The sequence below is a fragment of the Montipora foliosa genome, chromosome 5 (genome assembly GCF_036669935.1).
Source record: "Montipora foliosa isolate CH-2021 chromosome 5, ASM3666993v2, whole genome shotgun sequence".
Taxonomy (NCBI): Eukaryota; Metazoa; Cnidaria; class Anthozoa; order Scleractinia; family Acroporidae; genus Montipora; species Montipora foliosa.
Genome location: NC_090873.1, coordinates 3411673 through 3423901, shown reverse-complemented (window position 1 = coordinate 3423901; position 12229 = coordinate 3411673). Strand labels below are relative to the sequence as shown.

At 37.2% G+C, this 12229-nt stretch overlaps 1 protein-coding gene across 1 annotated transcript; it reads left to right on the top strand.

Annotated features, from left to right (window-relative positions):
* The first annotated feature begins 2994 nt into the window (after positions 1-2994).
* LOC138003398 (uromodulin-like) lies at positions 2995-8729 on the top strand. The gene is made up of 3 exons (XM_068849448.1): positions 2995-3361; positions 4181-4298; positions 6001-8729. Exons 1-3 carry the CDS (start codon positions 3038-3040, stop codon positions 6372-6374), a joined length of 816 nt encoding a protein of 271 aa, XP_068705549.1. The 5' UTR covers positions 2995-3037; the 3' UTR covers positions 6375-8729.
* The last annotated feature ends 3500 nt before the right edge of the window (positions 8730-12229 follow it).

The window sequence follows — 12229 nt, the reverse complement described above, 5'->3', positions numbered from 1 at the left end:
TTACACAGAGGTTTTGATTCGAATGAAAACTGGTAAATTCGACTAAACTATCAAAAATTGAACAGCTTAATTAGTTACTGGCTTACGAAGACAACAAATTTGTAAAACATGAGTTATTTCGGTTGTCTTTGCCATGTCATTAATCAGGAATCACGCATTTGTCAGGAAAGCAAACAATACTTATTGGAAATCTAGATTAATCATGCATTTTAAATGAAACGTTTTACATCTATTACACATCAAAAGTAAAAGAGGTTAGCTCGCTCGAATAGCCAGAAGCTTTTTTCTTAGCATCCTGCTTCTATATAAATCTTTGGGCAGATGGTGGGGGTGTGTGGGAAACAAAGACCCGGAAGAGGAATGTCGAAGACCTGGAAAACGAGGGACCCCTCAGGAAAAAAAAAAAAGCTCAGTTATCGATGGTAAATATAGCACAACACATCATTCCTGTCATTACCCTTTACTGTCATTACCCCTTTACCAAGGGGTCTTTGTTTCAAGTCTTCGATCTTCGTTTTTCAGGTCTTCGTTTTCCACATCCCTCAAATTTTTGTTGGCATTTTCACTGTCAGTTACCACAATTTCGGGTTGATCAAACATGGAACTTTCTTCTCCCTAACTTCATCATCGTCATCATGGTTTCTCACTTGGCGCCTTTCTTTTGCTGCCCCGGGGCGTCTTCATTTGAAAATTCGTTGAGCCATCCTTGATATTTCCGTATAACTGCGTTTTTCCCTACGTGTGATTTTTTTCATTTTGAACCCACGGGTCTCTGGTGTTCTTTCTTCTTTTATAACTAAAATAAATCTTTTTTTGCCATGCCGAATTTGCCAGTCTACATACGTGCCCGACATATTTCAGGTGTTGGTACGCACAGAATTTTTGGATTGGGTTAGTTCGGGTGATTTTGTTCCGTGTTTGGTTATGAATTTTGAATTTCCAGTCATATTTCTCGCCGTTTTCGTCAAACTCGGGATATTTTTCAGATTTTTCTTCTCTTTAGGGGGCTGAATCACTCGAAAATCAAGAAAAATTAAAAGTTGACGTCTAAGGTACAAAGCTAACAGATTTTAGCTCCTTCACATTGTTCGAAGTTTCCTCATTTTCTCGGCATCCTGTCTTGGCAAGGCCTTCGTGAAAAGTTATTGGTAACCACAGTATGTACGTATTACAAATGTGTTTGAATTCGTGTACGAATCGCCGGTATTCGTGCATGTCGTGAATCGTGTACAAGTAACGTCAGTAACAATTTGAATTGGAGTACGAATTACAAACGATGTTTAAATTCGAGAAGGGATTAGTGCATCTTCGAACAAATTTGTGCCTTCAATCTTCATAGTCAACTAACACAATACAGAGTGACCAAATATTGAACTTTCGTTTTTCCTAACTAATTACATTGTAAATAATGAGATGTAATTTAGGTAAACGAAACAGGCAGCTGACAGAAACGTGGGATTTTACTCCTTAGCTACAGATGCTTCAGTTGTCAGTTGCTTCAGTTAGTTAGCAAGAAATAGAAGCGCCGTATTAGAGTTTGTACTGTGTTGGAGTGGAATTGAAAATAAAAAGCATTTGTCTCGGACGTTCAGTTGAAATAAACCTACACATATTAAGCCTTTTTTTTTTACCTTGATGAACAAAATATCATTGTGCTTTTTTTGTTTTCATGATACTTATGATCATTCTCTGGTATGAAATACAATATGTTAGCGTCGACCACTTCTTCTGGTAAATGGTATATATCTTGGTAAGTGTCAATCTCTATAATTTGGCCTATCAGTTTACTTTATTCTCTAAATTTAGAATACTGGTCCTGCCAAATTATGGCCAATCAGGTTGGGTCTTATGACCACAACGCCTTTGATTGGTCTGTAACCAAGAAGTCACACGGATCATGCAAGCAACACAATGCCGTCATGTTTTCCCCCTCAAAAATCTAGCAGTAGCCGTGCTAAAAATAGATGATACCCAAAACTGATAGGCCGCATTCCATCTCAAATGGAGACTTCAGGGTTGTGACTTCAGTTCCGTCCTACTCAGTCATTTGAGAAAAGTGTTACTGTTCCGTTTGTCTAAACTAATTCTCCTTGTAATATTTTCTTTCAAATGACTTTATGAAAGACATCGATTTTGTATGTGCAAAATAATGTTCAATTGCGTCATTTGTTGGCCATTCAGAAACGAAACTAACAGTTCTTATTTTCTTTCCCTGGATGCCGGCTACATTAATTTACTTCGAGTGTGGCAATGCGCCCTTTGCACTGGAGAGCAGATTGCGCACTAGGACATCTAAAACAAAGAAACTTTAAATTAAGTTTCTTTGTTTTAGATGCCCCAGTGCGCAATTTGCTCTCCAGTATGGCGGTTTCTGTACCACGTGATCGCCAGCTGCAAAGGGCCCATTGGTTCATTTTGTTGTGTCACTCGTTTTTAATTGGGTGAGCTAATTGCATGTACACTGTAATTGGTAGCGTTAATTTGACAGAATACGCGTTTTCATACTCGTCCATAAGCATATCGAATCATGTTCTCTTTTATTAATTTATTAATTTTTTTTTTAGGAACATATTGCGGTTTTTGGTGTCGATAGTGTCTTGTTTTATCCAGTTTCAGGTATTCTCTATGTAGCATTACATTCAGTTTCCGGAAGGCGTTAAAAACGTCATCTTGCATAAATATTCCAAGAAGTAATTGGTCCTCGTACGTGCCCTTAGGAAAGATCAAAGTTTATTATCGCATCCACTAAGTGCGTATTTTGTTTAATTATATCTTATTTTAGCAAAAAGAAGAAGTGCTGTGGGAATTTGATGTAGGCAGGTACCTTTTGGTTCAAGGCAGTTTTTACTATAAATTGTTGTGTATGATTTTTGCATTCTTCTTTGATAATTATCATAACAGATCCCTTGGATAACACTGGCGCAAAACTGAAAATGATCCGCAAATATTTAGACATTTCTTACTAGTTAGCATATAAAGTTTTCTCAAAGGCAAACTAATTGTATTTCCTTGGAAAACTGTCCGTACGAACAAGAAAATGAAAACACAAGCTACGTTTTTAGCATTGATATTTAGTTTCAACTACAACTTGTTTGTGAATGCCGAATTCGCGAAGTCTTGGTTTGAATCTCATTTATTCTATCGCTTAAAAGTTGAAAGTCTTCGAAGCAAGTCTGTAAAAAGCCCAACAGATTGTGGCTTGGCTTGTCTGCAGAACATCTTGTGTTTGTCTTTCAACGTGGCCCTAAATGCTGATGAAAAAGGTCAATTTCGATGCGAACTTCTTCGTAGTAATCGCTATCTGGAGGAAGAAAGACTAGCCGCGGATCAACATTTTAATCATTACGGTTTGTTAATGGAGGTAAGATTCGTAAACTGAAGGACAAGAGCGATTGGCAAAAGGCTACGATAATAAACATCTCTGTTATACGCGTCCATACCGATCTTTGGTTTTCAGTTTTATCAAAGACGATCTTCATGTTCTATGGAATTTTGTAAAACTTACTCTTCAATATATATACCGGTAGTTCTCTTAAAATAGGTTTATTTTAATCATTTGTTATTGATGTCTCAGTATCTCTGTATTTGTGGCTCTTGCAGTTGTCCTTATCAGATTCGATTAACCTTAATTATTCGTAATCGCGATTGAGTTTGAAGTTCTAGCACTTGGAGAGCATTGTTTGGCGTTCTCTTTTTGTCGCCCGAAGCTGAGGATCAAGGATAGGGATGACTTTCAAGAAAGTTGAACAAATTGTCCATGTTTATTCCAAATTTGTACGAGGTGCTCTAAAATTAGCTTTGCCGGGAATCAGTGTTATTCGCCAGAGGGCAAGTCAGTTTTTCGTTACACACAGTTTACCTACAATCCTGGACAAGAAGAGTTGCCTGAGACTTTTTCATTTTTCCTCCTCGAAAAAAGGACAACAGTATCGTGTCCTCCTACCTCAACCTTCGCAAATAACCCAGCAATTTACTACTTAGGATTAGATATTCACTTAGTATTTATATTGTAATTAGTGAATTGAAGTTCCCTTCCTCAAGCGCTTAACCTGCATTACAAACAAATGATGATGAAGATGGGGATGATGACAGACATCATAGAAAACGTTTCCGATCCAACCGTTCAATTCACCCCAGAAAAAAAAGAATTTCACTGATGATAAATTGTTGGTTCTTCCAGAATCCGTGTTCCCGTGCATCTTGTCAGAACAACGGAGCATGCGTAACTGTTTCCTTCAGACTTGGCACGTACCAATGCAACTGCCATCCGGGATACGCTGGACATCATTGTGAAATAGGTACATGTGCTATATCACGCAACTGCCATTTGATGTTTTCCTTTTACTCTTTGTTTGCTAATTTGACATTCATCTTTGTTCCCTTCTTTTTGGATGTCAAGCGATGCTCATGCAAAGGGCTTTTGGGAACGTCATTTAGTTGCATCACATTAGATTCCAGACTACTTCCTATGGCATTAAAGGCCGACCTTCAACCGACAGGCTTTTTGACCGTTTGTTTTTGTTATGGAAATTTGAATTGCTTATTGTAGCGATCTGATTGGATGAATTTCAGCTTTGGCGGGATTTTCATATATGAAAATTGTTCCATGGCACGAAATGTCTGTAGGGTGAGATGATTTATATTAAGAGAGAATTTTCCAAATGGTCTGTATAGCACAAGTGTTACCAATATTTCAAAAAGTACAGCCACACTTTTGAATTTTCGGAACATGTTTCGATGTTTCAAACATCATCTTCAGCCCTAGTGAGTGTAACATTAAAATTTTTACAAGATAATTCGTATATAGATATATAACTATCAATACAATGATTCTTTGTAGATTAAATGTTCGTTACAAGTACGTAAAATTCAAACGAACCAACAATATTATAGAGAACACAACTGACATAACGGTAAAAGTTTAAAAGTGTAATGCTAAACTGTTGGTGAAAACAGGCATTTCTACACACGTGTAAATGAGCACCTTTTCCGGGACAAAAATTCTCATATTTTCAAGCATCTTAGGTTTTCTAAAAATTGTCACGATAATTGTGATGTTTCTTGCTTCAAAATTATTGATAATGCTACTTCTTTCTATCAACTCAAAATCAAGGAGAGCTTCCATATTCAGCGGTTGAAACCCGAACTCAACAAACAAGTTGATCATGTCAGTTTAGCATTACACTTTTAAACTTTTACCGTTATGTCAGTTGTGTTCTCTATAATATTGTTGCTTCGTTTGAATTTTACGTACTTGTAAGGAACATTTAATCTACAAAGAATCATTGTATGGTTAGTTATATATATATACGAATTATCTTGCAAAAATTTTAATGTTACACTCACTATGGCTGAAGATGATGTTTGAAACATCGAAACATGTTCCGAAAATTCAAAAGTGTGGTTGTATTTTTTAAAATATAAGAGAGAATTATGACCTTTGCCCAATACTGTCACAAAATTAAAATATCTTTTACAGTGCATCCAATTTTAATTGCTTGTTCTCTTCAGTTAAGACCTTGATCAGATACAGATTCATAGGCACCAGGTTGATACCGACAACAAAACTTTGAAGAAGCAAAAAAAGAAAAAAAAAAAAAAAAAGAAGAACAACGAGTTTTACGAAAGGGGAGATAAAAAGTTTAGGTTATCGTGGTTTTCATTCACAGAATTTCGAAATTCGAAGAAAAAGATGATTGTCTTTTTGTGTCTACTGCACTTGCGCAGGTAGACACGTTGCTGTCGAGTTGTAAGTCCATAAGTAAGTAAGGTGAGATTTTTAATCGTAGTTACGCTTGAAATAGTTTGTACACCTCAGTTTTCCCAAAATGGTTGTAGGTTCTTTTGGTTTGATTCAAATTAGCCTCTTATTTCATCTTACTTTAGCTCGAAATTCAAACGCTAGAATTATTAATTTACCTTAACTTCAGCGAAGGAACAGGGGTTGCGGCCTCAAATTGTTCACTGGCAACTACTTTGTTTTCGTTTTGTATTGTACAGCTCCGCAAGAATGTTCCCAGTACAATGTTCTAAGTGAACCGGATCGACATGTGTCCTTTGGAAGAGGAAACAAGACAGACCAAAACCTCCCACAGGGATGGTATCGATTCCAGTCAAGCTCCTATACAAGAATGGCTGCAAAGCTTACGAAAGATTGTATACCGTTTCATAAATGCGGGACCGATCACACGGGTTTCCTTGAAGGAGAGCACCCATCGCAGGCAGATGGAATTGTCACGAGACAAGCGTGCTTCCATGCTTTTTATCGGTGCTGTTTTGAAAAAGTTCAGATTGGCATCAGACGATGTGATGGCTTTTATGTTTACAAATTACAATCTTCCCCTTCCGGATTGTATCGTTACTGCGCAGAATAGTAATAGAAACAACACAGGCCCATAACAAACGGTTTTGCGCTCGACTTAGGACGTTACTGTCGGACGCTGAATTTCGTCCAAGTGGAAAGACAAATGTATAGAAAAATGTATATAGACTGTATAAATGAAAAAAGGCGTTTACTTGAACTCCGGAATTCATGAAACATTTTGAGATTGAAGATCTTTTCAGTTTGAACACTTCTTTAGTAGAAGCGAAAGGATAGTGAAATTCCGGCTTGAAGGGATTCAAATCCCTGTTCTGTGCATTCTACCGATGTAAAGCACTACCCCGCCCTCCACCATTGATCCTAAGGAAATTGGAAGCGTCCTGGCAGTATGTGATGTAAAAGACTGACAAGCAAGGATAATAATAATAATAATAATAATAATAATAATAATAATAATAATAATAATAATGATGATGATGATGATGATGATGATGATGATGATGATGATAAGGATAATAATTAACAATTATTGGACGAGGTTGAGAAAAACATCGTGATTTGTCAGTGGCGAGCAGATCAATTATTTGCAGAAGCCGAAGGCTGAGGCAAATAATTGATCTGCGAGACACTGACAAATCACGATATTTTGCGATAACCAAGTTCAATAATTATTTCATCATTCGATGACTGAGTTAACTTTATTTTTCACAATTCCCAACGATTAAATCTTTTTCTGAAAGCTCAGGAATGCGAACTGCCATTTTCACACAAGAGCGTGGTTTCAATTACGCATGAGCAGAATATTATTTGCAGCAAAAGATATATTTGTACACAGTTATTTTCAGGTCACGTGGTGGGCTCTCGGCCAATGAAAAGGAAGGAAAAAATCCATCGAATGATAATAATAATGATAATGATGATATTAATAATAATAATTACAATAATCATAATAACAACCACAACAACAATAAAAATAATAGCTTTTAATTTCTGGAACGAAATGGGCTATGAGTATTTAAGTAAATCGCCACAAAATCTCCGTGACAAACTCGCACATATTAACAAGTCAACCAAAGAATTGCAAATGCGATCAATAACCAGTTAGAACAAAGGGAAGCACAATCAAGCACAATCAAGCAGTACCAGACAAAGGAACCGTGAACAAAGGAACCCAAGTCTAGAAGTAGACTTAGACGACCAACACAAAGAAATCAAGCAAATGGCTTTGGAAACACACAACAAAATCAAACAAAATATAGGAAACTGGGAAACACGAGATCTGAACACAGCTACTAAGAGGAAACCAAATAATCACCAACTATTTCAATTAAAGCAAATAGCATCTGAAATAACAATTCAAGAAGATCCATCCCAAGATCCTGGCGAATGCCTCTGGGACTGGAACTGCCTATTGTACTCACTAGAACCAGCCATCAGCCAGCCTATCTCGGCCATCACTACAGTAGATATTATAAATAATAATTATCAGATACTTAGATTGAAGCCATTGACTTCCGGGAGTTTCCCTGAATCGCATGTTCTTTGCCTGCATTGTCATATTTGACCGCATATTTGGGCTCAATAGCCAACAATAACGCTTCAAAAATGGGCAATTTTAAATTGAAATCCACCATCTTTGTTTTGTTTATAGAAACGAGGCTATGGAATAGCGATAGTCAAGGATTTCTCCAGATGAATAGATGTACTTGATGTAAACGAAAGGACACACAGGCAAGCAGAGCAATACATTGTAGACTTGAATCTTAAACCAAACTAAAAGGGTAAATTGTATTTATATTGGCTCCACCATGAAAACAGATTTACCTCGTGGTCTTTAAACAGGGTTTTATATGTGAGTTATATGCAGGAGTTTTACGAAGTGAAAGAGAGCTTGCAGTGCTATCCCGCGCTCATCGCTGTGAAATAAACGCCTGGAAATCAAGTTTAATCTGTCTACTTTGGCTTTCTACGAGATCCCTGTTAGATTTATATATTTCCATCGGATGGTAAGAGTAAATGTTTTCAGTAGTGTCTATAAAGCTAACAAAATTTAACTACATTTCAAGTTGTTTATTTTACTGCCTGGAAAAGCGCATAACGGTGAAAGTCGTCAATAATATATTGCTTGATTCAGTTTTCTCACTCCAATATAATGATATTTTGGACTGGTTGACTGAGATTTCAGTATGAAGCGAATGTTGCCAAGACCAATATTCATGTACCTGAAGATCCCGCTTGAAGTCCTCCTTGGCAAAATGACAGACCCCAACAGACAATATAACAGTCAGGTTTTCAGGTTTGAGGAATTCATCCATGTTTTAATTTCGCAGGCAAAATTAAACTTTTCTTTAAATCTTCATTTTCCGGTGGAATCTTCTGGTTTTTTTTTTTTAATTTAATAGACAAGTGTCTAGTTTCATCCGCCTCGAAAGCGTAAAACACCAACAGAGGTAATTGTTGCTGTGAAGGAGCCTTGCTATGTGAATTGAGCAATATCTGAAAGTTTCGTCGGCGAAACAAATAAGTTTGCTGAAGCATCAAAGACGGCTGTCGCAGAAGAGAGAGTGAAAACTGAAAAAGAAAAGAAAGTACGCTTGTCGAATATTTCTATGTCGCATGTTCAAGGTTTTTGTCTTGTTTACATTTGCTCTGGCTAATTTTTGCCGCCCAAGTGACTTGAATTTCTGTCCCACTTATGGCCTACTTGGCCTACTAGCTAATGAACCACAAGACCGTTTACCATGGCTCATCTTACATTTGAATTTCTTGGAGCAGAAAGGTCACACAACATTGAGAAAGAGATTGGGGAACAAAGAGCATGGTAAGGTCGAACACGTTTGCTGACTATTGCTACATCATAACACATCATATCCAAGATAGCCCTCTCCAAGTCACGAAAGAGGCAACTTCAAAGTGCTCTTGTCACAATTTCACAGGGAACTGGACAAAACTTGGAATTTTCGAATTCCTGGGGAAACGTTTTAGTAATTTAGAGAAACATTTTCTCGATCGTACTTTCCCTTTAACGGAGTTACTCTGTTTAATACCAGACGATTCTACTCTGTCAAACACCAGAACATTTTACTTGTCAACTGGGAGTGTCCTAGGGAGTTTATATTGGTAATGGAACTGAGTAGCACTCAGGGTCCATGGAAATTTCCATGAACCCTTTCGGTATAGAAGTTTTGAATTAGTCTCAATGTTATGGGGAACCTTACCTTTATTACGCCTTTTGCAAAAGATCTTTGAAATTTTCCACAATTTCTAGTCGAAGCAATGTTTTTGTCCGATCCTTTTGAAGGATATTTATCCATTTTTGAGGTACATGTGCACTTGTGAATACAAACGTTTGTGTCATTATCGGGATATTTGCCACACACAAGTGGAAAAATAAACGCTGCTATCTGCTCATCGTTACTGTTAATGGACAGGTAGTAAGAATATGAAAGAAACGATTTGAAGTAAACCAAGTCAGATGTAAGCGCTGTTGGTCACTTTAGTCAATGTAACTGCTGACATAAAGTCTGAAGAATTAAATCAATGGACAATTTTTCGGTTAAGCGTACTATTTTTCTCTCTCTACCTGGAAAATATTAAGGTAAAAAGCTGTATTCTTTTCTAAATTTCTTACTTCAGAAAATCACATCTTAAAAAATTACGTGTTAAGAATCTTATTGGTTAAAAAATGAAAAATACTCGTGCTGCACGTGCAACACGAATTTCCGTGCATTTCTCTGCCGTACTCCACGAAACAACAACGTGAAATCACCATATTTTAGGTTTTGAAGACAACGTGAGCATATAACAATGAAACATTCATTTTCTGTTTTGACTTCAACACCGTTCGTACCCACCCAGTTACAGGATAGTTCGCCTGTATTGTACGAGGTGAACAAGACGGAATAATTGCGAAATACTTGCGATAGCGGTAAGTTATATTTTGGACTGAAGTTTTCGTTGCCGTAGCCGTCGTCTTTGCTTAAACTCCCTAATATCTTAAATTCTTCGGTCAAGTGCGAGGATAACTTTTACGTTTCGTTTATGCATATTTAGTTGCAAACATCATTTACAGTGCAACGCGCCTTACCGTAGCCACCCAAAAATCTTTCACATTTGACAATTACGTTTAAACACGTCAACTCAACAACCCATGCAACAATGTTCAACTTACAACTGTGCGAACTTTGCAAGGAGGGGTGACTGTCAATCAAATTCACACATCCTGATTGGCGGACAATTTGTAAAAAACTTTGTTAGGTGGCCACTATAAGGCGCGTTGCACTGTAAGTGTAGCAGTAAAAAAGGTTCATTCCACATTCTGAAGACACTTTTATATACCTCGATTGGGATCGAGATATATCTTTCAGCTGAATCGCTCAGCTTTTATCGGTCTTTTTAAAAACTCATTAGTAATTCGTGATCAAATGAGCTTATCAGGTTACCGATAAAACATCACGTCAAGAAGCTTCAAAGACCGATAAAAAACACTCCTCATAAGAAATCTTTATGTAAAGCATACTAATGGCATGGCATGGCATGGCATAGGTTAACTTACAAGTTCTACGGAGCCTGGTGGCTTGGAGGGCTTTGCGTTGCTACCTGGAGATGCTTCAGTGGATTCATGGTTTAGAGAAATTCATGTTCCACGAACCTGGCGTGTTTATTTAGCGACTGGATTCGATTTTCGCGAAAAAAATCGTGCTTGTTTTGGGTCGATCGGAGTCTCGACGCTGGCTTCAGTCTCCTACCTTGTCACTATACTATGAAGGAAGGTGAACGGGGACCATTTTCCCCGAAACTTCGTGTACGTATTGAAGACAACAACAGCTCACCACATGGTAAGTCTTATCGATTATTATTTCCATTTTCTAGCAAATTTTCAGACCTAAGCTTCGCCTCATATGTTATCTATATTTTAATACCTACGTGACGCACACAGTGAGCCTGGGTTACCTCTGGTTACACAACGCTAAGCTCTGTAACCACTCTTTCAATTGTGGTTTTACACAGTTCTCTGAATTCAGTATCAGCCTTCAAGCACAGTCTTAAACGAGAACTTCTTAATCAAACACTCTCTTCGCACATCATGTACACGATGTTAGGAAGACTGGACTAATTGCAAGTTGCAACCATCAACAGATTTGTTCTATATTTTCTCGTTCCCAGGGCCTTTCCCTTCGCTTTGGGCCCCAGGACCTTTCCCTTCGCTTTGGGATGTGTTCCAAAGCGAAGGGAAAGGTTCTGGGAACGTAGTTGCTTAATGTCCTGTAAGTCCTAGAAAAATAGTCGAGCATAATTGAAATAATAATTTGAATACAAGAGATTTTTTTATGAGCAAGCTCTGAAACTGTAAACATATATCGCATATAAATACAAAGAGAGATCCAGTTTAATAAAATGTTAAATAACTAAAGAATTGATTAAATTGAAATAACACATTTTTGAATTACTACTAAAAGGTAATGTCACAAAATGAGAATTCCTCACGTGAAGAACGTTGTCAAGATAGAAACGAAACGATAGATAAAAGTAATGATCGCGCGACAAAATTCCTTTTAAGAAAAAGTTAAAACGATGCCAACGAAAACAAAAAAGTGAATTAATTTATTGATAAATGAGAGTTTAGGACACATAAAAACTCACACATTTCTAGAAAGGAATGGATTCGCGATACTTTCATAAGCCCGTCAAAGTTACCGAAAGAGAGAGTTTTTCACCTTCATCCTCATGCCCCAATCCACTTTTTACTTTGGTGACAGTATGTCTGCATTAGAGAAAAGGAGTTTTTGTGAAAAAATTGTGAGGACCTTCTACAGACTAAGTAAATATTAGTAGTAATTTAAATTTTAATTTAATTTAATTTTTTATTTAGACAAACGGGGGTTGAAAAAACATGCTACGAAGTGC

Excerpts from the sequence above, each read along its gene's own strand:
- LOC138003398 (XM_068849448.1), top strand. The coding sequence starts at position 3,038 with ATGAAAACACAAGCTACGTTTTTAGCATTGATATTTAGTTTCAACTAC. Across the intron at positions 3,362-4,180 it reads ATTACGGTTTGTTAATGGAG|AATCCGTGTTCCCGTGCATC; the intron begins GTAAGATTCGTA and ends TGGTTCTTCCAG. Across the intron at positions 4,299-6,000 it reads TGGACATCATTGTGAAATAG|CTCCGCAAGAATGTTCCCAG; the intron begins GTACATGTGCTA and ends TGTATTGTACAG.